We start from the raw sequence: 25,269 nt of genomic DNA, 5'->3' as shown, positions 1-25,269 counted from the left end.
GGTGATACCAATATATGAAAAATCTACTGTGGAAGAATAACTACCAAACTACCTACTTTATACAAGTTCTCATTGCATTCTCATTCTCTTGCTTCTTCCATGGTTTTTAGCCACTGTTTAGATCTCACCTCATTCCAGAGCCCTGACTTTTCAACCACTACCCAAATATATTCCTTTTTCCAATAACTCTGGTAGGTCAGAGATCTGGGCAAGGACAGGCATAAGAGTTGCAAATTTGTTTCACACATAAACCAGAGAGCAGGCAAACTGGTCAAAATTCAAGAATCTAGCCCTGTGAGAAAAGAAGAAAAGCCTAGTACAGGCCTAACACACAGGATGCCATTCAGAGATTGTAATAGCTAAGCAGACTCACAGGCATTTACCAACTAAAGGAAAACATCTGTAATACAGAAGGCTAAGCCATGAAGATATGGAACTGTAAGGAAAGACAATTTTTTATTTACAGAAATTCAAATTTCTAACTTATTGAATAAATTTTAAAATGTAAGTTACTAGTAAGTGATTTAAATCCTTAAAAATGTATAGAGCATGGGGCTGGAGAAATGGGTCAGTGATTACGAGCACTGGTTACTCTTGCACAGGACCTGGGTTGGATTCTCAGCATCCACATGGCAGCTAACAACCACACACAACTCCAGTTCCAGAGGATCCAATACCCTCTTCTGACCTCGCAGGCACTGCATGACATGGGTGCACTTACATACATGCAGACAATAAACTCATACACATAAAATAAAAACAGTAAGTAAAAAAATTTTAAATGTATATAGCAGATGTCAAGTCATTTCACACAAATGCTCCATGCAGCAACTGAAACACTTGTGTGGTTTTAGGCTACTATACATTTCTATAATGAAGTGAGACATCTGAAAATGAACTTTTATTAATGGGAAAGTACAAAGAAACTGGCCAGTGTGCCAGCTCCATGGCCAACAGGCAGTGAGTATTGCCAGCCGGCACCAGTCAGATCACCAACCACCATTGCTGTGAAGGCCAGGAAAGAAGCTGTTACTACTACAGTTTAAATTCAGCACAGGCCAAAGCAGCAGAATAAGAACTTTACATCAGTGGCAGGTCTCCCAAGTTCTCTTGATGCCACAGAATTCATAAATGGGATCAGTATGTTCTAAAAAGCATACTGCTACAAAAACATGGTGCTACAAAAGGAAAAAAAGGTTCCACAGCATCAAGCAGTGTAATACTTGAAACCCCATCATCAAAGTGACAGTTTTCAAGTGCCATTTCTGATGCCCTAGTCTGGAAACATCCCAGCCAACCCATCTGATCAGCAATTTCACAGATGGAAGCACTTGATGGCTAATTGGCAAGTCTATTACTCAAATAAAACAGCTCTACGTACCTCCTTTTTTTATTATACAAGTCAAGGTACAACCTGATGGGTCACTGAAATACACTTAACACGAGAAACTTCTTTCCCCAAACAATTTTTTAGTCAAGCAACATGTTTTGGGAATTAAATTTAGAGCAATAATCCATTTGAGAATAGTAAGAAAACTGTTTTGAGGAGTCAGAATGCAAATCTTTTAAAAGTTGTACCACTTGTAACCTCTACCTCTATCAATGAGCCATGAAGAAATATTCTCATTCTTTAAACATCCTTGAGACATGAACTAAGTATTTCATGCCAGAATAAATAACCCTCTTGACTATTTTAGATTGCCTAAAAATTTAAAAAGCGAGTATCTTACCCTTCATCTACATTTTGCTATAAGAACAGTAAGATTCCTTAAGATTTATTAATTTTTGAAGCATATAGCCAGTAACAACAATACAGTTCATCCACCTGAGGAAATGGATCATACAAAATAAATTTTGTACCTGAAAGATCTGTGTTCAGATCTAGCTACACATTATTAGTTTGTGACTCAATCCTGTAACATAGAAACAATTATACCTACATTTGCAGGATTGTGAGGAATGAATGAAAAGACTACATAAAAACTCACATCAGAACATGTAATGCTCTACTAGTCCCCTGCTCACTAGCCCACTTCTGCTAAGTACTAGATGGGAATCTATGCAATTTAACAAATAGTCTCTTTCAGGATCCATACGCTCACTCTAGATTCCCTATACATTTTTTATAGTACACCAAATTGAAAGCTTCCAGGACAGATCATTACAGAAAAACTGAGCCATAAACTACTCAAATGTCTCTTTTAGTCTAAAAAGTAGGAAATAGGAAATGTGTATAGAAAGCAGAATCTGCAGGTAGGAAAGGAATGGTAACTAGAAAAATGGAAAATACTAAAAGTACAATCAAAAAAGGAGTACATCTCCCCTAAAGTAGCAGGAACATTCTACTATTAATGAAATATGTATCCTTTCTACAAAACAGAATGAGGCACTTTTTGAAAACTACATTTTGTTATTTTAGTATCTATTTTTTGGCAGTGCTGGAGTTTGATCCATTACTGAGTTACTGAGGTGAGCACTCCATTACTGACTTACACCCCAACCCTATCATATCTATTCTTTTATCTTTTCTAAAAATTTTATTTATGGGCATGAGAGATGGCTCAGCAGTTAAGAGCACTGGCTGCTCTTTCTGAGGACTCAGGTTCAATTCTTAGCACCTACCCAGTGGCTAATAACCATCCGGAACTCAGTTACAGGGGATCTGATATCCTCTTCTGGCCTCCGCAGGCAGGCAAACCACTCATACACATAAAAATAAATAAATCAAAAAAAATTTAATGTATTTGTGTGTATGTGTGTGCAAGTGTGCATGCATGTACATGACACCTGTGGGAGATGCACTTGGAGGTCAGAAAAGGGTGTTGAATCCCCAGGAGCTACAATAACAGGGAGCTGTGAGCCACTCCACAACTAAGTGCTAAGAACTCAATTTGAGTCCTCTGAAAAAAACAGGAAAAGCTCCTAACCACTAAGTCATCTATCTCCTCAGCTCCCCTGCCTTATCTTTTTAAGAAGCATTTTCCTTCCAACTACTCAAGCTCTCGTGTTAACAATACTAAGAGATAAAGAATTAATTAAAAAGAAGTCACCATGGGCAAATAAGAATGCATTCCATAAAAAGTGGGAAAATGTATGGACAGGAATATGAGAAGGTAAAACTATTATAAAAATTACTTTACTCTTTATTGTCCCTACGCCCTCCTATCATGCCTCTAGTATGCTTCTCTGTTGCTACGATAAAACACCATGATCAATAGCAACTTGAGGGACTGGAGAGATGGCTCAGCAGTTAAGAACACTGGTTGTCCTTGCAGAAGACCCGGGTTTAAATCCCAGCACCCACATGGAAACTAACAACTGTCTGTAACTCCAGTCCGAGGGGATCCGACAGCCTCTTCTGACCTCCTTGGCACTGCACAACATGGGTGCACTTACCTACATACAGGCAATAAATGCATACACATAAAATAAAAATAATAAATTTTTTTTAAAAAAGGCAACTTGAAACCAGGCTTGTTGGCGCATGCCTTCAGTCCCAGCATTTGGGAGGCAGAGGCAGAGGCAGGCAGATCTCTGTGAGATGGAGGCCAGACTGATCTACATAGCAAGTTCCATGCCAGCTGGGACTACAGAAAGACCCAGTCTCAAAAAGACAACAACAACAACTAAAAGAGCTTATTTCACCTTATAGGTTACAGTCCATTATCAAGGGAAGGCAAGTTAAGAACTCAAGGCAGGAACCTGGGGCAGAAACTGAAACAAAGTCCAAGGAGAAACACTGCTTACTGGCTTGCTTCTCCTGGCTTTTTCAACCAGCTTTCTTTTGGTTTTTTGTTTTGTTTTGTTTTTGTTTTTGTTTTATGTGTATGCATGTATTGCCTGCATTGTAGGTAAGTATACCCATGTACCCGTGTGGTGCAATACCTGCAGAGGACAGAAGAAGCTGTCAGATCCCCTGGAACTGGAGTTGCGAACGGTTGTTACCTGCCATGTGGGTGCGGGGATTCGAAACCAGGTATTCTACAAGAATAGTGTTCTTAACTGCTGAGCCATCTCTCTAGCCCCTCAGCTAGCTTTCTTATACAGTCTACATGGACCTGCCTAGGGATACACCAACCTTAGTGGGCTAAGCCCTCCTATATCAATTAGTAATTAAATGTCTCATAGCCACAGGCCAATCTGATGGAGGAAATTCCTCAACTGAGTTTCCCTCTTCCCAGGTGTGTCAAGCTGACAACCAAGATTAGCCCTCGAAATGCTTTTCATAGGCATTCAGTCTTGTAGTGGAGGGTGGGGGTGGGGGGTAGCCTGTGAAGTCACTAGCAGCAGTTTAAAAGGTAACAGAGAAGCTGTCCCGTAGAGACCACTGCTCTGCTCTGATGGTATGCTTTCAGAACACTCAATTTAGACTGCAACCTACAAAAGGCCTTGAATGTGCATTGTGAAGGCTAATTCCAGTCCTGCATGCCCAGGTTTTAAATGAGTATAATAAAAACAGAACTGTCTACATGGTAACATGAGCTGGAAAATTATAAATTTTGATATGCAAATTTAAGATACAAAGCCCAAAGATCAGTGAGCCAAGTCAACATTGTAACCAATAAATGGTTCAACAATAAAGGATGCAACAAGACCTGGTGGCACATAACTGCAATCCCAGTACTCAGGAGGCTTAGGCAAGAGAATCATGAGTTTGAAACCAACCTGGGGTATGCAATGAGACCCTATCTCAAACAAAATATAAGCAAGCATAAAACCTAAAAGAAGTAAAAATGTTGAAGATAAGGAAAGAAAACACATATTGGATGTTTAAGATCATAACATCCCAAACATGATGGGAATATTAAGATTATACTGCAACATCTTGGCTTCCTATATTAAATAAAGGTATCCTTTTTGTCTTCCATCTCATATACTCCTTCTACTAAAAACATAACCAGATGTATAGATCCTTAACTTTAGATTTAAAACTATAACCATTTCACTTTTTTATCTTATTACACTCTTATTAATTCTTGAGAACAATTTCAATATAACTGAAAATACATCACTACTTTTCTATGTTCCAAAGAACTCAATAACACAGATCAACTTCAATGTACTCACCAGAAATTGTTTCTACTTATCTGATAACCGTTAAAGAACATGAGACCTCAAGAGCACCACAGTTTTCATAGAATTTAGTATGTATTCAGTATTATGCTATAATGACAACTAGAAAGATTATGCTCTGATTAGTTTAACAGGATCTTCATTTCTTTTAAATATTTTTATTATTCCAAAGAGAGACAATTTTTAACACATTTTTCCAGAAATAACTCAAAGCAGGTTACATAAAAATATATAAACAATGAAGTTTAAGGGTGGAAAAGTAGGGATAAGAAATCAAAGACTAAGTCAGGAGTAGTAGTGCACGCCTTTAGTCCCAGCACTCAGGAGGCAAATGCAGGGGGATCTCTATGAGTTCAAGGCCAGCCTGGTCTACATAGTGAGTTCCAGGTCAGCAGGCTACAGGGAGACCCTGTCTCAAAGATACCAAAAAAAAAAAAAAAAAAAAAAAAAAAAAAAAGGAGGGAGAGGGAGAGGGAGAGGAGAGGAATAAAGAAATCAGACTAAAGCCAGGCATGGTGGTGGCACAAGTCCTCAATTCCAGCAATTGGGAGGCAGAGCCCAGCAGATCTTTTTTGAGGCCAGCTGGTTACATTCAGCAAGCTCCAGGCCAGCTGGAGTCAGAGGGAAACCCTGTCTCAAAAAGACCAAAAGATAAAAATTTTAAAAATTAAAGACCAAAGGATTTGCCACCATGGGGTCAACTTTGGTGAAATAATGAAGGTTTCCATTAGCTCTGTTCTTTCTTTCTTTTTTTTTTTTTTTTTGAAAATCCTAACTAGTTTATTGGGCTTGCTACCTTCATTTTCTATAGCATAAAATCAGATCAAGTACATGAGAAAAATGAACAAGAACAAGAGCTTTGAAAATAACAAAGCCTTCTTGTACTTTTGCTTTGTTTCTAGAAAAATCACTATTATTTATAATTAAGCAAGGAAATCAAACTATTAAAATATCCTGACTCCTCCCTACTTAATAGGAAGGAAAAAAGCCAAGTTGATTAAACAATGTTTAGAAAGATTCTTTTTAGTCAAAGGCAATAAAATCTTCATTGTGCCCAATCTCATATAGAAAGGCTCTTTGTAAATGTACTGTGGTGTCCCTCAGATATTAAAAGAAAGAAAAATTTTTTTAAAACAAGGGAAACAGGGGCTGGAGAGATGGCCTAGCCGCTAAGAGCACTGACTGCTCTTGCAGAGGACCCAGGTTTGATTCCCAGCACTCACTTAGCGGTATGAACCGTCCTTTAACTCTAGTTCCAGGGGAATCCAAAGACCTCTTCAGACCTCTGCAGCACTACACAACACAAGTGCACTCACATACATACAGGCAATACACTCATACACATAAAATAAAAATAATAACTTTTTTTTTTAAAAAAAAGGGAAACAGAGGCACCTATCAATAAGAAAAAACTATCAATATAAACAAAGATAACTCACAAAAACCTTTTGTTACTACAGTTCCAGGGGATCCAACGACCTCTTCTGGCCTCTGAGGGCATTATGAGGGCATGGAGCACTTAAATATATGCAGGCAAAATACTGATATACATAAAATAAAAATAAATTTTAAAAATTAAAAAATTCCACTGTGTAAATATATGCCACATTTCATGTATCCATTCAACTGTTGTAGGACATTTGGGTTTTTATTTTTTGGATATAACGAATACTGCTGCTTTAAACACTAGTATTCAAATAGGTTGGAGTCTTGCTTTCAATTCTTGTGGAACTATACCCAGAAGTAGGATAGCTGTATCATATAGAAATTCTATCTTTACTTTTTTGAGGAACCACCATATTGTTTCCCATAAAGGCTACACCATTCTATGTTCCAACTGTCAAAGTAGAAAGGTTTCAATTTCACCATTCTTCACAATACTTACTTTGGTTTTAGTTGATAACAGCTACTGCAACAGGTCTATCTAACAAAATTATAAAGTTTGACTTTTTATGTGAACATTCAACCCATTTGGTACATATCTTTGTGCATACAATAAAGTTGGGATCTAATTTTAGTGTATCCACATATTGAAAGCCACCTGCTTCAGCATCAGGATTCTTTAGTGACTCTCCTCTTTAGGTCCTCTCCTTCACCAGTAATGCCACATATACACCAAGTTCCTTAATATATACATAGGTCTATTTTTACTCAATTATACTGATTGTATTACTTTTCTTAGAGCTGTGATAAAATACCCTGATAAAAGTAACTTAAGCAAGAGTTTATTTTGATTCCCAGTTCAAGGTACAGACACCATGGCAAGGCAGTCAAGGTAGCAGGAGTGTAAAGGTAGCTAGTTACATCATATCCACAGTGAGGAAGAAGAGCAATGAATGTTTGTGCTCTGCTAGATTTCTCCTTGGTATGCAGTCTAGCTAGAACCAAGTCCTTGTTTAGGGTGGGTCTTCCCACATCAATTAACTTAATCAAGATATAGTATCAGACCCAATGACATGGCTCAATAGGTAAAGGCCAAGCCTTAAGACCTAGGACTTAAACAGTGGAAGGAAAAAACTGACTCTCAAAAGCTGTCCTGTGACACGTGTGCACATGCACACATGTGCGTGCGTCCGTGTGCGTGTGTGTGTGTACATGCAAATCCATGTGCTAATGTTTTAAATGTAATTAAAAATTAAAGAAAAAAAGATAATTCCTCACAGACATGCCTAGAAACTAACCTAATCTAAATAATCCCTAACAGGTGCCAAGAAGGCTGCCTCTTGGTGAGTCCAGTCTGTCAAGTTGACACCACTAAACACCACATGCACCTGAAATACGCCACTTGAGTTATACAGTATAATAATGTGTAAATCCAGCAAAGCATATTTCTTTTTCTTTTTCATTAATTTCTTTGCTGTTCTTAAACTTCTTTTCCCCAATATGAAATTTAGAATAAATGTGTTTAACTCCATGAAAACTCTGGTTAGTATTTTTACTAGAATCTCATTAAATTTACTATTAACTGGTAAGACCTGGTATGTGATATTAAGACTACTCATCCATGAAAATAATATTATTTCTTCATTTATTCTAGGAACTTTCCCATTGCTGTGTTAAATTAATCCTTTCTATAAAGCATTAACCCAAAACTTAGGACAAATAAATGAGATAGTATTTCTATTCTAAGACCTACAATAAGAAACAAGAAAAAATGTTTGTCAGTTAAAACTCATACATATAAAGATATAAAGATTTGAGAATTATAGAAATATATTCTATTCCTAAGATAATTTTTAAATCTAGTTACTAAATTATTTAAATGTAAACTAGATCACCGGGAGGGGTGGTATATGCCTTTAATCTCGGGAGGCAGAGGTAGGCGGATCTCTGTGAGTTGAAGCTGGGCCAGCCTGGTCTACATAGCAAGTTCCAGGACAATTGAGGCTACAGGAAGACCCTGTCTCAAAAAGACTAAAAAATAAAAATAAAATGTAAACTAGATTGCACCACTTGTATATATATATACACACACACACACACACACACACACACACACACACACACACACACACACACACACACACACACACACACTACAAAAAATAATTTCTAATTTTGCTTTAAACCTGCAGCTTGAATGTCATTCTCACTCAGAGGCTTCAATAAAAGAGGTTCCATCTCCACACTTTGCTATGGCAGACAAATTACAGTGATTCTTAAAGCTTTCATGTAAAAATTAACTTCCAGTCACTCTTGATTGGCCAAAGCTACATCATGGTTAAGCTAATTTCAAAAATGACAGAAAGTATAATCCCACCACATACTACAAAAATTGAAAGCTAGAAATATTTTATGTAAGTGATGGTTTCACCTTTAATCTTCATCCCTTCTCCAAATACCATTAAAATTACTTCAGAAAAATACATATTGGAGGAGTGGACGGTGAATCTGGGAAAGTTAGGGAGAGAAGGAGGTGAATATGATCAAAATACTTTGCATCCATGTATGAAATTGTCAAAGAATTAACAAAAATATATTAAAACAAAAAGTAAAAAACATTTTCCATAATAAACATTTTCTTAATGTAAAAAAATACACACTGAATTATCTCACAAGTCCACAAAAAATTATGTCACTACAATGTGTATCAGGAAAAATGAAGAAGTCACTAACATGGCAGTGAAATGCCTTTCCTAATCTACTCATACTCCTTTAGCAGCTTCTTTCCAGTATTCCTCTTAAGTTTATCCCTCCAGCCTTTCTGAATAGTGCATGGCCTGAATTTCAAAGCAAAGCTAATACAGCATATCCTCAATTTACCCTCATTTGTCTCATGTTGTAGGAATAAGTAAACCCTACCTCTACCACATTTTGAAACCATATAACTTACAATGACTGCCAGTTTCCACTTTTTCAAAGTAGAAAGCATGTGTCTACACTTAAAACATAATTGCATCTGATATACTGGAATGTAAGGCCCCTGGGTGAGATACTGACATTCTCACTCATCTTGGCATTCCCTAACACCCAATCAAGCTTCAAATATTGTCCTAACAAATCCAAACTGTAGATTATATAATAAATGTCAAGTTTTATCTACTTTTCAGCTTATCTTGACTGAGTTCTGAAATTAAAGAGACTTATACTATAATAACCATTTTTAAAGGCTAAGTCTTTATTGCTAACTAGTTTAGTTGACAAGACCTACTTGGGATAATCAAGACAATAAAATAGCCAAATTAGAGCAATATGTTGTTTGTAACATAACCATTTCATAGGCTTTAGTATTTTCAGTTTTTAATCACTTAGGAATGGAAATTAAAAATATATTTGATGGGCTGGAGAGTTAGGAACACTGACTGCTCTTGCAAAAGACCCAGGTTCAATTCCCAGCAGCCACGTGGTAGCTGACAACCATCCATAACTCCAGTTCCAGCGGAACCCATACCCTCTTCTGACCTCTGCTGGCATTGCATGACAGGAGTGCACTTACATACTCATACACATAAAATAAAAATTTTAAAGAATATGTATTTGAAATTTAAAGATACTGTTTTAAATATTTTAATAGTATTAACAAAATTTGTTTCTACTTCAAACTACTGATAAGTTATACTGAAATAAAGACTTGTGGACAGATTTAATTACTTTAGTCTACCACTATTTAAGCACTGTTATTTTAAAATGCAACATTATAAACAAATAATTTTAAGTTGTTTTGTAGGTATGTTCATGATAATGAAGAACTAGGGGAAAGTAGCATGACAAGTCTCAGGAAGAGAAAGTTCTACAATAGTATGGAACACTGAAGTCCAATTTAAGGAAAACTAAAAGCAAGCCAGCTAGAGCTCACTGGTAGAGTTGTGACCTAGCATACATGAGGCCCCAGGTTCAAGTCCTAATACTGACGTAAATGAAAAAAAAAAAAAAAAAAAAAAAAAAAGGCAGCCAAGTACATACTTATAATCCCAGCTACCCTAGGAATCAGGAAGATCCACAAGTTCAAGGTCAACTCCAGTAACTCAGCAAAAACTTGTTTCAAAATGAAAACAAAATAACCAGTTGTATTTGGCTATGTTTACAGTACCACATATGAACCTTCCCAATGAGCAGGCCTCAATTCCAATTAGACAGCTGTTGATTATCCTCAACAAAAAAAAGAGCCAGAGGAGGTGGATGACCACAAGGAAATAGAATCTTCCAGGCAGCTGGCCATTTACTCATATGAACTCAGCAATGGTGACAGGTTGTACAAGTCCCATGCAAGCTCAAACCAGACAAAAATCCAGTATAAACATAAGGAAGTGGATAAGAAATTCTAACCAACCTAAGGAACTTTTGGCAACTGATGGCTGCTGGAAGGGGGAAAGACAGTGACTTATAGGGTTAGGACTCCTGCTGGTATCAGTGGATGCATCTACACTGAAGGACATTAGGGGACACAAATCATACTCCATATATCATTTTATATACATTAATATATATGTATGTGTGTGTATGTGTGTATAAAAGAGAGTTCATAAAATTGGGTTCATTAAATTGGGCAGGGGGCAATGGGGGGAGGTAGAGAGAGGGGTGAGGATCTACAGGCCATCAAACTATAATGGATGAAAATCGTAAAACTTCAAAAAAAAAAATGAAAAAAACAAAATAAATATAAAATGGGGTGTTGGGATGTAGTTTTGTGGTAGAAAACTTCCCTAGCATTTGTGAGAACCTTAGTTCAGTCAGAAGGGGAGGGCATGGTGATGGGTCAAGACACTGAGCAACTTGGGCAATTTCAGCACAGTAATGGTAGAAGGGACCAGAACAGTCTTCTGAGAGTGAATGGGGTTAAGGAAGTAGAAAATACACTCTAAGTTCTAATTTCAGGAAGTCTAGAAACAGAGACAATGTTTAATGACAAGATATCCTGGAGTTTGTTTTTAAAGTACAATGCATTAAATACAACTATGAAATTGTCAACAACAAAGTTAATAAAAGTTATACGTGGGGCTGGAGAGATGGCTCAGCCGTTAAGAGTACTAACTGCTCTTGCAGTGGACCCGGGTTTGATTCCTAGCACTCTCATGGCGGTTAACAACGGTGTGCAACTCCCATTCCAGGGGAATCTCTTCTGACCTCCTGGGACATTGCAGGACACGGGTGCATTTACATACATGTAGGCAATATATTCATAAAATGTAAATAAAATATTTTTTAAAGGTATATGTATATACAGTGTGGAGCAACAGAATATACCTAATGTCAACTTTTGAACTCCCCACACATACACACTAGTGTACACACACACACGTGCAGACATCCATTCACTACACACACAAGAAAAATACAATATACCTAAACATCTTTGTAAGAAGAGAAAGGTCAGTGGAGATAAGCAAGATCTCAGGAGGATAGGAGCAGAGAATAGTAAGGATTAGCTTTGGAAAAGAAAAAGATTTCTTAGCATCCAAAGAGACTAAAACATATGGAAACTGATTATTTTAAGTTCAATTTTCCTGTCAAACCCAATAGTAAAGCAAAACAATCAAGGACAAATAACTTCAAATACAATGAAATAACTAGTATTAACTGTAATAATACTGAAATTTCTATATTATTTTCTGTGAATTCCTCCATTTAAAAAAGAAAAATATAATCAATTATAATAGCACAGAGCAAAAGCCCAAATGCCTTTAGGCCAGTGTGGGTTACATTTAAAGTATGAAGCCTAATACTGGATCATGTCTCTTGGCAGGGAATAAAAAAAACCTCAGGATCAGGACTAGGGATGTAACTCAGTGGAATACATGTCTGTTATGCCAGAGTCCCTGGGTTCAATCCCCACCACCACAATAAACAAACAAATAAATAACTAGCACTAAACAAGAGCACAAGAAACATTCGAATGAAGGACTCAATTATTTCCATACAAATCATGGTCAAGATTGAAAACAAATCCTGGTTATATAATAATTTACTCCTTGAATTCTCAGCATAAAGCCTCAAAACCTTTGAATTTCCTAAAGAAAGCATTTGTTTCCGGGAGTGGCAGCACTCATCTTTAATCCCAGCATTCAAGAGACCAAGGCTGCCAGATCTCTATGAGATCTAGGCCAGCCTGATCTACATAGTGAGTTCCAGGCTAGCTGTGGCTACAAGAGGACCCTATCTCAAAAAAAAAAAAAAAAAAAACAAAGTGTGTGTTATGATAATAATTGACTCTTAATGGCTTCCAGTGCGGACTAATCACTATACCAACCAGGTAATTTAATGGTTGGGAGGTTAGGATTGGCCCATTTTTGAGAAAGAATAAGAAGCTAGAGTAAGCTCAATTTTGGTATGAATGATTTAATTAATCATACCCAAAGGTAATGAGATTTCAATAAAAACCCTGGATACTTAGACTCTAATGAAGCAAGTGGAGCTTCCCTCCTGGTGAGTGTTCACTAGTGTTCTGCACACTAGTGTCAGACAATGACACATCCTGATTACAAGAGAAGACACAGAAGCCCTGCATTTCCTTGTCTTTTATCTCCATTTAGATAATTCTAATGATCTGTATCCTTGAAACAAAACTGCAATCACAAAAATAGTAACTTGAGGTCTGTAAGTTGTTTTAATGAAATATCAATTTTGAGGCGGTCCTGAGGATTTGTTAGTTTACAGCCAGTGGGCCAAATCATAGATGACCTGAAAATATTTGTTAGTCTCTGAAGTAGGAGCAGTTTCCTGGAGGACTAAGCTCATAACTTGTAGAGTCTCATGTTAACTCCTGGTTACAGTTAAAACTATTCTGCAACACTCCAAGAAGGGAGTGAATGAAAATGTCTATGTCTGTGTGGCATATGCACATGTTCAAGTGGGTATGTGCATGTGTGTGTAGGTCAAAGTCAGATGCCTTCTTAGATTGGTAACTGAGCCATCTTCTCAGTCACAAAATATCTTTAAGCTTAACCAAGCAGCAACTATTAACCATTGTTATAAAAAGTAGTCCTGAACACTTCATTTACCAATTAGATAATGATTTAATAAAGCCCATTCAAAATATTCATGGTTCCACTTTAATCAAGGAAACAAATTATTGAAAGCAAACAAATCTCATCCAACTCTTATAACAACAAAGGGCTCAAGGTTTATGAAGTCTTCACTGATTCTGCTCCCATTTTTAAAAAAGTCTGCCTGCCTGAGAACTTAGCAAGTACTGTCCCTCTGTTTGTGAGATAATTCTACCTTTGTATTAAATCCAAAGCAGTAACTTCCTCAACTCATTTTTAGAGGGATAAGCCAACTTGTTCCCTTTTCTACTACTACTGTCTGCTATGCTTTATCTAATGAAAACACTGTTATCAATCAAAGATATATGACTTCTCATGGGGTTGAGGTACAGTTTAGTGTCAGAGTATATGCCTAACATATGGAAGTCTACGTTCAATCCTAGCACCAAACACACTGACTCCTTATATTAAAAATTAAAAATTCAGCTAATATTTTATTCCTGTTTATTCAAAAATAACACACTTGGGGCTAGAAAGATGGCTCAATGGTTAAGAACACTTGCTGTTCTTCCAGAAGACTAGAGTTTAGTTCCCAGCACCCACATCAGGTGGCTTACAACCACCTGTCACTCCAGCTCTATGGGTCATGACATCCTCTTCTGGCCTGTGCAGGCACCTGGCATGCACTCAAGACACATGGATACACATAAATAATTTCTTTTAAATCTTAAAAAAATACACTTAACATTTTATGTTGCACAAGGACTACCATATTCATTGGTCAAGCTAGTCCTAGAACAAGAATAGGTAAAATGTAGGGGAGAAAAAAATTGAATCATCTAGTATCTGAAAAAAGAGAAACCACAAGGATAAGAACTCTACAAATTATTCCTTTCAGAGTTTGCCATTTAATTCTGAGCACTCAGAAACTAGTTGATATAATCAGAAACCAATGAGAGAATACTGGACAAACAGTTCTCCACATATTACAAAAGTTTGAAGAAACAGCTATGAAATAATATAGCTCAATTTGTGGTCATTATTCCATGTCTAACAACTTTTCAGCATAGTTTAACAAGATGAATAAAGGGTTTACTGCATTTAATGCTTAAGGAAAGTTACTTTAGTATTCAAATATAATGTAACTTCTGTTAAGAATTCTACCAAAAAGGTATTTTTTTTCCCTCAACAGCACATTAATTTTATTCTCATCATGTTGATACAACAGTCACAACTATACAATGAAAATATGTAAAACTGAGATGTGACAACATCTGTGTATCATCTTTGCTTTTGCTTTTTCTTGTTTTTTATTTTTTATTTATATTTTTAAATTATTTAATAACCACATGATTAGAAGAAGCATTTCATTACAGCACTAACATATTCAATAAGAATTTTCAGAGCACAGATACATCTCTTTCAAAAGTGGCTATAAATTTTTAGGTTCACAGTTGAATTAATACAGTTATACAATATTGAACACAGTATAAACCCTATAAGACATAAAAATGAATGAGGTTTTAACATTTAAAAGAGATCTCCATTTCATTTTAAAATATACTGTTTCCTACAGAAAAACTCATTTTTAATGCTACTAACACTTATGATTATTACTAGTCATAGTTGGTTACACTCAGATCCTTGGCACCTGAGTATGGATATAAGGTCCAATGGTAATGTTTTTCACTTCTACTAATTAACATGAAGCAAATTTTTATGCTTCTTCCTCAAATATAATTCATTTTTTAATTTTATTTTTTTTGTATTTCATACAGAACATCCCAAACAATCTTACTCATCTATATACCCACATCCCAAATAGCACTCTCCCATAGCTACCCCACTCCCACCCAGAGCCCATATACTCTGTCATCCCTGTTACTGTTTACTGTGTGGTCAGCGCCCCCAGACGTTCCCAGTGTTTATCCATCCAGTGAATCTAGTCAGCCTATCTAGAGTTCCTTGTTTTAGGAAGATCAGCTCTTCCTCATCTAGCAGCAATCAGTTGTCAATATTCCTTTAGATAATACTGGGGTCTGCTGTTCATTTTCCCAGTTCTATGCTGGGTTACTGTCTGAGAGTCTTTTGGGGAAGGTATCTCCTGTCTGGCATTGTTTCCTGTTATGCAGCCTTTAGCTATATACATGGACTCTTAAAGAATTATATTGACCCCTTTAATCTTTGGTTATACTTTCCTTTTGGGTGTTTAAGACCATACAGTTGGCCCAGATAAACCAATTTACTTTTACTCTTAAGGTCGTTTGAGGATATGTTCCTCAGAGGTCACATGGGCTTGGGAGGAGCCCCTGACTGCTTTAATGAGGTATCTTAATGCACATGTAAATTTGATGTATCTCTATCACCAAGGAAATTATAAAGAAATAAAGAAAATGCAGTATCATGATGAAATTGGCTCACAACAAAGAAGCATGAGAAATATTCAAAACTAACAGAAATAGATGAAAAAAACTGTAGTCTAGAGAAGCATGCAATATAAACACAAAAAATAGCACCTTTTGAGGTGAGCTAGTTTAGTCTCAGCCGTGTCCCTCGCCATTGGCGTTCATGAACTGTGGGCGGAGACTGGAGGGGGTTGGGGCCCACCTGTCACTGGCCTGAGCATCTCTTTGCAGTCTGCCCACAGCCAACAAGGGCCCCGTGGTGAAGAACACGAGCAAGCCGAGGCACAGCCTGCGGCGCTGGCACCTCACCTGGCATACCATGTTTGTGCAGGACATGATCAGGGAGGTATCCAAGGACAAGTACACACTCAATTTCATTAAGAAGAGGGTGGTGACACATATCTGTGCCAAGAGGAAGCGGGAGGAGCTGAGCAAGTGTTGATGGCCCTGAGGAAAGCTGCGACCCTGAGCCTGCTTCCTGTGCCCTCAATAAAACTTTTATAAACCCCTCCCCACAACATAGCATCTTTCTAAAAGGAATTAACAGTGACAGACCATGATAAATCCAATCAAACTCTTGTAAAAGTACTTTTAAAATACAGAAAATCATTCATCCATAAATACAGCTTATGTTGAATTAAAGAAGACAAAGTTCTGATAGCAATATAGAAACGAGGGAAAGCTGCTAACAAGAAGACTCTAAAGTTATGAATATGTTGAGCTGGGCATGATGATGAATGTCTTTCATTCTGGCACTTGGGAGGGAGAGGCAGGCAGATCTCTGTGAGTTTGAGGCCACCCTGGCCTACATACTGATTTCCATCCAGACTAGCCAAGCCACATAATGAAACCTTGTCCACCCCACCACACACACACACACAACATACACACACACACACACCCTTCCCATGTGTCATTTTGGTCATAAAGCAATGCAATTAATTTGTTAATTACAGCAATGGATAACCAGAATATAATCTGAACTTTAAAAAGGCGAAGGGCTGGGGGTGTTGATCAATGGTGGAGCACTTTATTTAGCCTGTGCGAGGCCTTGGGTTTGATCCCCAGCACAACAAAAACGGCAGGAATCCTTCAGCTGAAAGCTCACAGGCTATCCTCATATAGAAAGAAATCTATATGGAGACTAAACTGCCCAGTAGCATTGAACAAAATAATATTAGAATTATTGAACAATCATTTAATTTTAATAAGAGTATAAAGGGAACCATAAATATACTGAATTTAAAGGAAAAAGAAGAGCTATTATCAGTTCATCCATGTACCATAATTACTAGCAGAAATTTATGAGTTAAAACTGCATACATCTCATTTTTCTGTATCTACTAGTTTTTCAAATGTAATGTAAAGTTTACATTATAAACTCCAAAATAACATGTTTTAAGGGTTTTTTTGGGGGGGACCTTTTTTTTTTGAAAGGACTACTTTATAATCTCACATGTCCCCAATTTTAAACCAAGCAAACAAAAAAAATTTCTTACTCCCATGAGAAATGATAAAAAAAATGTTTCCACATGTTACTTAGTGTTACAGGAATAAGGTATTCTTCTTACCATGAGGCTATCTATTGGTTATTTCTTTCTCTTTGGATAACTACAGAAAAGCTATGGCTTATCCACTAAGAAATAAGAGTCTGCATACTAACCTGGCCCAGTCCAGGCATACCTCCTCCAAGTCTAAGAAGTCTGTCCATATTTCTAGAAAACAGAAACAAAGGAAAATGTTCCTAAGCACAAAAGTGTTTACTCAATTGCTATCTATATAATTCACCTTCAGTCACTCAGTATGTCAAAAATATTGGTGGTAATTACCACACAACATCAGACTTCCTGTTAATTAACACCACATATTAATTCAAGAAGCTGTCTTCCATGCTAATTAACAGACCTTATTTTACTGCTTTGGTTTTGGGTTATCCCCAGTTTTAAAGACAAGCAATCTTAGCATACTTTCAAAACTTTGCTATCATTAAGTTAATTATATTTTCTTATTGTTATCTAATAAAGTACCTGAATGGGGGGAAAGTGCCTGAAAAGCTTATCATATGTATGATTGAATTTCCTTCAGTTTGTCCAGAGTGTACAAATAAAAATCTTCACTTTTAAATTAAATTTTAACATCCTCATTAGTAAGTGCTGTGCTAATTAACTTACAGCTTGTCAGTTATCATCAAAACTACATGTGAAAGACATTGTGAGTAGATATGGATCTCTGAATTAGCATCAAAGGCTTTTTAAATGAACTCATTATACTAAAAGAAATACTATAGAGTAAACATTAAATGCATTACAATAGTGTTCTAGAACCTACATAGATATATTATTTCAGATGTTAGAGATACACATCCTTTCACTAAGAAATTCAGCAGCTGTTCTCAATTATATTTCAGAGTTATTATTACAAAAATGATTATCTTTAAGATCTCAATTTGACTTATTTTCAATGTAGGGAGTAAATACAGGAGATACCCATAAGCATGAGAAGCTCACCAAAGAAATAAAGGAATGGCATTGTACTTATTACATGGCATTAAAAAAACACAATAATCGAATTATTAAAAGGAGGAACAGTACAACTAAGTATTAACAAAAATGAAGCATTTTTGCCTCCTAAAAACTGCTACTGTGCTTTAAAAATTTCTCTTTTCCCTAAGTGTATGCTTTAGAAAATGCTATCACCATAAGTTATACTCTAAGTGATAACTAAGTAGAACTGCTTTACAAACTAAACCTCAATATGTATTTAGGATCATTATATTTCTGCTCAATCAAGTTTCTTGAATCAGTCAGTAACAATTTAATACTACTGATATGTAACAACGATAATAATACAAACTTCATTCAGGTCTACATATAGAAAGGTGCATAAATGACAAAGCCATGGATACATCAAAGTTAGCACACTGATGTAAGCCATTACCTAAATAAAGAAAGCACATTAAATACCTCTCAAGCCCCCTTCCAGTCTCTACCAATCCACAAAGATAGGATTCCAACTTCTAAGAACACAGATTAGTTCTGCTGCTTTCAAATTTTCTAATATATATATACTTTTGTATCTGACTTGTTTCACTGAAGTTTGTGAGATTCAGTTCACAACAGATAAATTCATTAGTACAATGAAAAGGGAAAGACCTTTATATTCCAGAAAAAACATAATCTTCAAAACCTTGCTTACCTGCCAAATAACATTTACAAATAACATCTTCATCAAGTTCCTCAACTCAAATGTCAGTCAATACAATGCCTTTTAAAAATAATCTTGCATATTTCAAACTACTAAAGATTTTCTCTAGAATGTAGCACTAAAGAAGAAAACTTCTTTTGGACCACTTCAAGTTCATAAAACTAAAGAATCAATGAGGAAGGGGAACACAAAACACACTTCTGAATACATATACAAATACATATACATATACATATACATATACATATACATATACATATACATAATATTCATTCTAGGCCAAAGTCGATTCCCAGCTGTGTTCAGTTTGTCTTTTCTCCTGTGCTGTTTCTGATGACTTTACACAGACTCCAGATGCTGTGAATATACATGAGTGATGTGGGGAGCACAGGGAAGGAAAATCTGGCAGGTCAAATTTGTGTTTTTCACAAAACTAGATGTCTCAGCAAACAGAAAAAAAGATTTTTTTTTTTTTGAGACAGCGTCTCCCTGTAGCCCCAGCTGTCCTGGAACTCACTATGTAGACCAGGCTGGCCTCAAACTCACAGTGATTTGCCTGCCTCTGCCTCCCGAATGCTGGGATTAAAGGCGTGCGCCACCACGCCTGGCTAAAAAAGATATCTAACAAATTAAAAGACTTAAGATGAACACATTTTATAATACTAACATTTGGAAATGAAATACATTGATATTCTAAATCACACACTTAAAAATCCAGTTATCACACACACTCGTAATTTGATATCTGTTAAAAAGAATACACTTCCGCAGTATCTATCATATCCTAAAACAGTTAAAGGTAAAATGCATTCTTAAAACTCACCTGCTTGGCAACTGTAATTCTTAGGGTGTTAAGCTTCAATTTGTTGAATGTGACAAATTTCCTACTAACTCAAACTCTTATTTAATTCTTGCAGGTATAATTTTTTTTCCAAGTAGTTTTTACACGTTCCTTTAAAAATAAAAATAAAAAAATTTAAAGATATATAATTATCTTGAGAATTAAGGAGAACCCTTTTATATCAAAAATCTTTAAAAGAAGCAAAATTTTGCAAATGAAACGGAGGTCAACATCTTCCCCCAATGCCAGGGATTTGACCCGGGACCTCATGTGTGCTAGGCAAGCACTCTTTTAATCTCCAGCCCTAAAATGGACTTTTATTATTATTTCCTGAGAGATAGACTGACTTACCATCCAATACAGCCACAGAGAAGAGATTACTATTAACTTTTACATATATATTTAACTTTTGCACACTGACATTTTATAGCTTTCAGTATTTCTAGAGCTCTCTCAAAAGACAAAATTTACTTATATTTTTAAATAGAATAAAATTCATTTCATTATGCAATTAATATATAGGCTCAATACAAATTATTACATTTGTGATACATTTTAGGATTCTAGTAATGTTATATTTCTTTTATTTTGAAAGCTTGATTTTCATTGGCCTTAGAATTAGTTCATCATTATTCACAACTATGATAGGATCAAAGTAAGAAAATGGAAAATGGTAAGAATTATATAAAATAATGCAATAATGCAATAAATTATAACAACTGCATCATCCTTCAATTCTTACTGTGTTGCACAAAGCACTGATTCATCTTTCAAAAAGATGACAGGAGGAGATCCTGAGTTTGAAGCCAGTCTAAGCTAGAAAGCAAGACCCTATCTCTTTATCATTAAAAAGTAAAACAAAACAAAACAAAACACCCCAAAACCACAGGCTAGAAACATCATTGTTGTCTTCTCTCCTTACCCTCTCAACACTTTAGAATTCAAAAGTTTTTATTTTCCACCCATAATGGCAAAGGGATAACAAGTGAAAGAGAAAAAAGTTTCACTATTACTGCAGGATCAAAGTGAATGCAAAGAGCAGATGGCAACATTCTAGTTCGCTAATGACAATAAAATGAATGCTGCAAGTGAGAATTTATTAACTTTAGTACTACTGACATTCAGACAAGGAAATTTTGCTATGGGGGCTATTATATGTATTACTGAGAGTTTAGCAACAACTTTGACCTCTATATACTATATGCTAGTAGAAGCTACTAAACTGTGACAATCAAAACTGTTTCTAAAGATTGCCAAATGTCCCCTGAAAGGAAATCACTCTCAACTGAAAAGCACTGCTACAAACTAAATTTTAGACTATGCATCTTGAGATGGCAATATGCTAGGTTACTAAGGAGTGCTAAAAACAATTTGGCAGTTGTTCAAAAATTTAAACACAGAATTACCATATTGTTCACCAATTCTATCCCTAGGAATATGTCCCAAAGAATTTAAAATGGGTTCTTAAAATAAGGCATGTACACAAACATATAAAGCATTACTATTCACGATAACCAAAAGGTAGAAATAGTCCAAATATACATCATAGGAGGAATGGAAAACAAATTCTATCATATACATATACAGCAGAATACATGAAATATTATTTGGCTATAAAAAAGAAAAATTAGTAATACACGTTATAGTTTGGCAGAACCTGAAAACACGTTAGGGTTGGAAATGGAGCCCAACCACTGAGTGCTTACCTAGCATGTAAAAGGATCTGAGTTCAATTCCCAGAACAAGAAAGACAGAGGCAGACAGAGACACACAGACCCAGACCCAGACCCAGACCCATACACACACACACACACACACACACACACACACACACACACACACACACACACAGAGAGAGAGAGAGAGAGGGGGGGGGATATCTCTCATGTTCTGGGAATCGAACTCAGTTTACACTCCCATCAACAAGGAATAAGGGTTCCTCTTTCCCCACATTCTCAGCAACATTTGCTGTCATTCGTTTCCTTGAGGATGTCATTCAGACTGGGGAGAAATAGAATCACAAAGTATTTTTAATTTGCTTTACTCTGGTGGCTAAGGTACTTAAGGCTTTTAAAATAATTACTGACCATTTCTGTTTCTTCTTTTGAAAACCGCTCTGCTGAATTCCTTGGCCCATTTATTGATTGGCAGCTTTGGTTTGTTTTTTGGTTTTTGGGTTTTTTTTTTTTTATGTTTAATTTTTGCAGTTCTTTATATATATTGGATATTAGCCTTGTGTCTAAAATATAGCTGACAAAGATTATCTTCTATTCAGTAGGCTGTCTGTTCATTCTGCTACTAAGCTTCCTGTGCTGTGTGGAAGTTTTTTATTTCATGTAATCCTACTTGTCAATTATAGTTGGTATTTATAAATCTAAAAATAAAAGTGTTTTACAATTATAAGTCAAATATGATGGCTCTCCTCCATTAAACAAAATCATGAGCTGTCAATGTTTTCAAAAGTGTTCAAGTGAGAAGATGGAAAAGCTCTGGAAATGGCTGATAGAAATGGTGATGATTCAACAAAGTGAACATACTTAATGCCATGGAATTATATACCAAAAATGGTTAAAATGGCAAACTTAATCATGTATATTTAACACACACACACACACACACACACACACACACACACACACACACAAAATACACCAAGGGCAGGAAGAAGACCCAGAAATAAGTTAGGGTCTATCAGAGGTATATTTATACTTTCAGGGTTTTGGTGGCAATGGGAATTGAACCCATAGCTTCTACCATGCTAGTCAAGCATGTACCCCTAGCTCTTACAGAAATATCTGCAACACAGAATTTATCTCCACAAGATATATATACTCCAGGTCCATGTATGACAACTGATGAACAGTTAATTAATTCAAAAGATGTTGCCCACTTCAAAATCAGAAAAACAAAATATACATTTATATTTGCTATGTACTCTTCTTCTGGGGGGACAGAGGGGTGTGGAGAGATCTCTTTATAGCCCCAGCTGGCCTGAAACTTATGCACACCATAGTGAGATGAGCCAGGGATCTGCCAGGGTGCTAGGATTAAAGGCATGCGCCACCACACCCAACCCTATGTACTCTTTATTAACATCTCTAATATAATTTTTCACCATCCTGTAAAATAAAGTCAACTGGAAAGAGATGGTAAATGACAACTACTTTTCTGAGTATATGAGGCTTGAGTGCTATCACCCCGAAGTTAACAGTGCCAGGAATCAAACACAAGCTCTAATACTCATTAGCAGGGTGCTTTAGGGTTAATTACTTCTTGGCCTCAGTTTCCTCATCCACAAATGGGAATAAAGATAGCACCTACCTCACAGAGCCATTTAGAAGATTAAGGAAGTCAATGCACATAGAAAAACAGTTAACACAATCATAAATATAAAGGGACTGAAGAGGTAGCCCAGAGGTTAAGAGAATTTGCTGCTCTTGCAGAGGACCTGGGTTCAGTTCTCAGCATCCACACAGTGACTCACAACCATCTGTAACTCCAGTTCCCAGGAATCCAACACCCTCTTCTGACCTCTGGGAACACCAGGCAAATATTCATACACACACAATTTTTTTAAAATAGCAAAGCAGACTGTGAATGCTACCTGCTGTCATCAGCACTCATCATACTAGGAGACTACCAATACAGACCCTTCTTCCTCACTTTGAAGCTACTTAATGGGCCTCAAAACACGAGAAATATTTAACAGAAATAAATTCACCATACTGGAGACAGGAACTTGCATTTTGCAGAATTAAGCAAAGAGGGTCAAAAAGCTAAAATGCATACCATGCTGGGCATGGGGGCCCATATCTTTAATCCCAGCACTTGGGAGGCAGAGGAAGGCAGATGTCTATTAGTTCAAGGCCAGCCTGTTCTACATAGCAAGTACCAGGAAAGTCAGAGCTATATAGTGAGACTCTGTCTCAAAAATAAATAAATAAATAAATAAATACCACAACATGAAAGTGCATATTTTCAATTCTCAAAAATAGAAGCAATATAGCCAGGCATGGTACACACCTTTAATCCCAACATTCCGGAGGCAGAGGCAGGCAGATCTCTGTGAGTTAAGGGCCAGCCTGATCTACACAGTAAGTTCCAGGCCAGCTAGGGGTATAGAATATAGACTTCTAGAGGCTAAAGGCTTATAAAAAGCTGAGGATCTAAAAGCCCATTCATCGGGGCTGGATAGATGGCTCAGCAGTTAAGAGCACTGGCTGCTCTTACGGAGGACTGGGGTCCATTCCCAGCACACACATGGTGGTTAACATGGCCATCTGTAACTCCAGTTCCAGGGGGAATCTGACATCCTCTTCTGACCTCCATGGGCATTGCATGGCATGGGTGTACTTTTATGTAGGTAATGTACCCATACACAAAAAATAAATAAATATTAAAAATAAAAGTCCATTCATGATATGATTAACTCTACTTAATACATTATTAACACAATATGAACAGTGTTTTTATATACCCAATATAACATCACATATACAGTAATAGAACACTAATCAACAAAAATAGAAAAATAAGCATCTCCTTGAAGGTTGATGGCTCTCCACTTAACCTCAAGTCAGTATCTGACTAGAACTTAACTTTTTTAGATCATGTTCATGTTAGATTTAAATCAGTTCTCAAATATTAACAGGCAATATATGGAATTAACAGGCAATATATGGAACAATGGCTAACTAGAAAGCAGATCCCACAAAGTTGTATAAATTTTTTTTCAAATTTGCAACCTTTTTTCAGATACTAGCATCTCAAAAATGTGTAAAACTCAAAAATCCTAAGTGCTTAGCCCTTGAAGCTTATCATTACATTTCCTATTTTACTGTTTTTAGTCTCCATTCCACTGTGTAAATACTGTTATTCTCAGACTTACAGTAAATCCTTTCCAAATTATTCCATATTTGCAATCTTATATTTCTGTATTTTCAATTTCTCTATTCTCTGATTTGTGGAAAACAGAATTTCTTTCTAACTTTTTTCCAGTGAAGAATTAAAACTAGAAATAGTTTAATTACACAAATGAGACTTTTTTTTTTCCATCTTTGGTTTTTGAAGACAAGGTCCCATCATATATTCCTGCCTGACATGGAGCTTGCTATATAGTACAAGCTGGCCTCGAGCTTGCACCAATCCTGACTGCTGGAATTACAAAATTTTAAAAGCAAGCTTGGGAGCCACTGTTAAGGTAGCTTAGCAGTTAGAGGCTCTTGCTACCAAGCCTAACGACCTGAGCTGGACCTCAGAACCCATATGTTGAAAGAGAACTGACTCCTGAAGGTTGTCCTCTGATTTACCTACCTACATACTA

General features: G+C 36.4%; 1 protein-coding gene across 2 annotated transcripts in view; it reads right to left on the bottom strand.

Moving 5' to 3' along the window:
• Psmd14 (proteasome 26S subunit, non-ATPase 14) overlaps positions 1–25,269 on the bottom strand; it is a 106,766-nt gene that overhangs the window by 78,612 nt on the left and 2,885 nt on the right. For both annotated transcript variants that reach the window (XM_029569696.1, XM_008845750.3), the window contains exons 2-3: positions 19,929–20,057; positions 17,565–17,616 (exon numbers count right to left, since the gene is read on the bottom strand). Coding sequence is in view for 1 of the 2 variants with exons in the window: in XM_008845750.3 (XP_008843972.1) it covers positions 17,565–17,612 (48 nt within the window). In the remaining variant the exon portion in view is untranslated. The remainder of the gene's footprint in view (positions 1–17,564; positions 17,617–19,928; positions 20,058–25,269) is intronic.

This window comes from Nannospalax galili, unplaced genomic scaffold (assembly GCF_000622305.1).
Source record: "Nannospalax galili isolate Female #2095 unplaced genomic scaffold, S.galili_v1.0 scaffold540, whole genome shotgun sequence".
Classification (NCBI taxonomy): Eukaryota; Metazoa; Chordata; class Mammalia; order Rodentia; family Spalacidae; genus Nannospalax; species Nannospalax galili.
The sequence above is the reverse complement of the archived record's forward strand: the minus strand, read 5'-3'. Positions and strand labels throughout refer to the sequence as shown.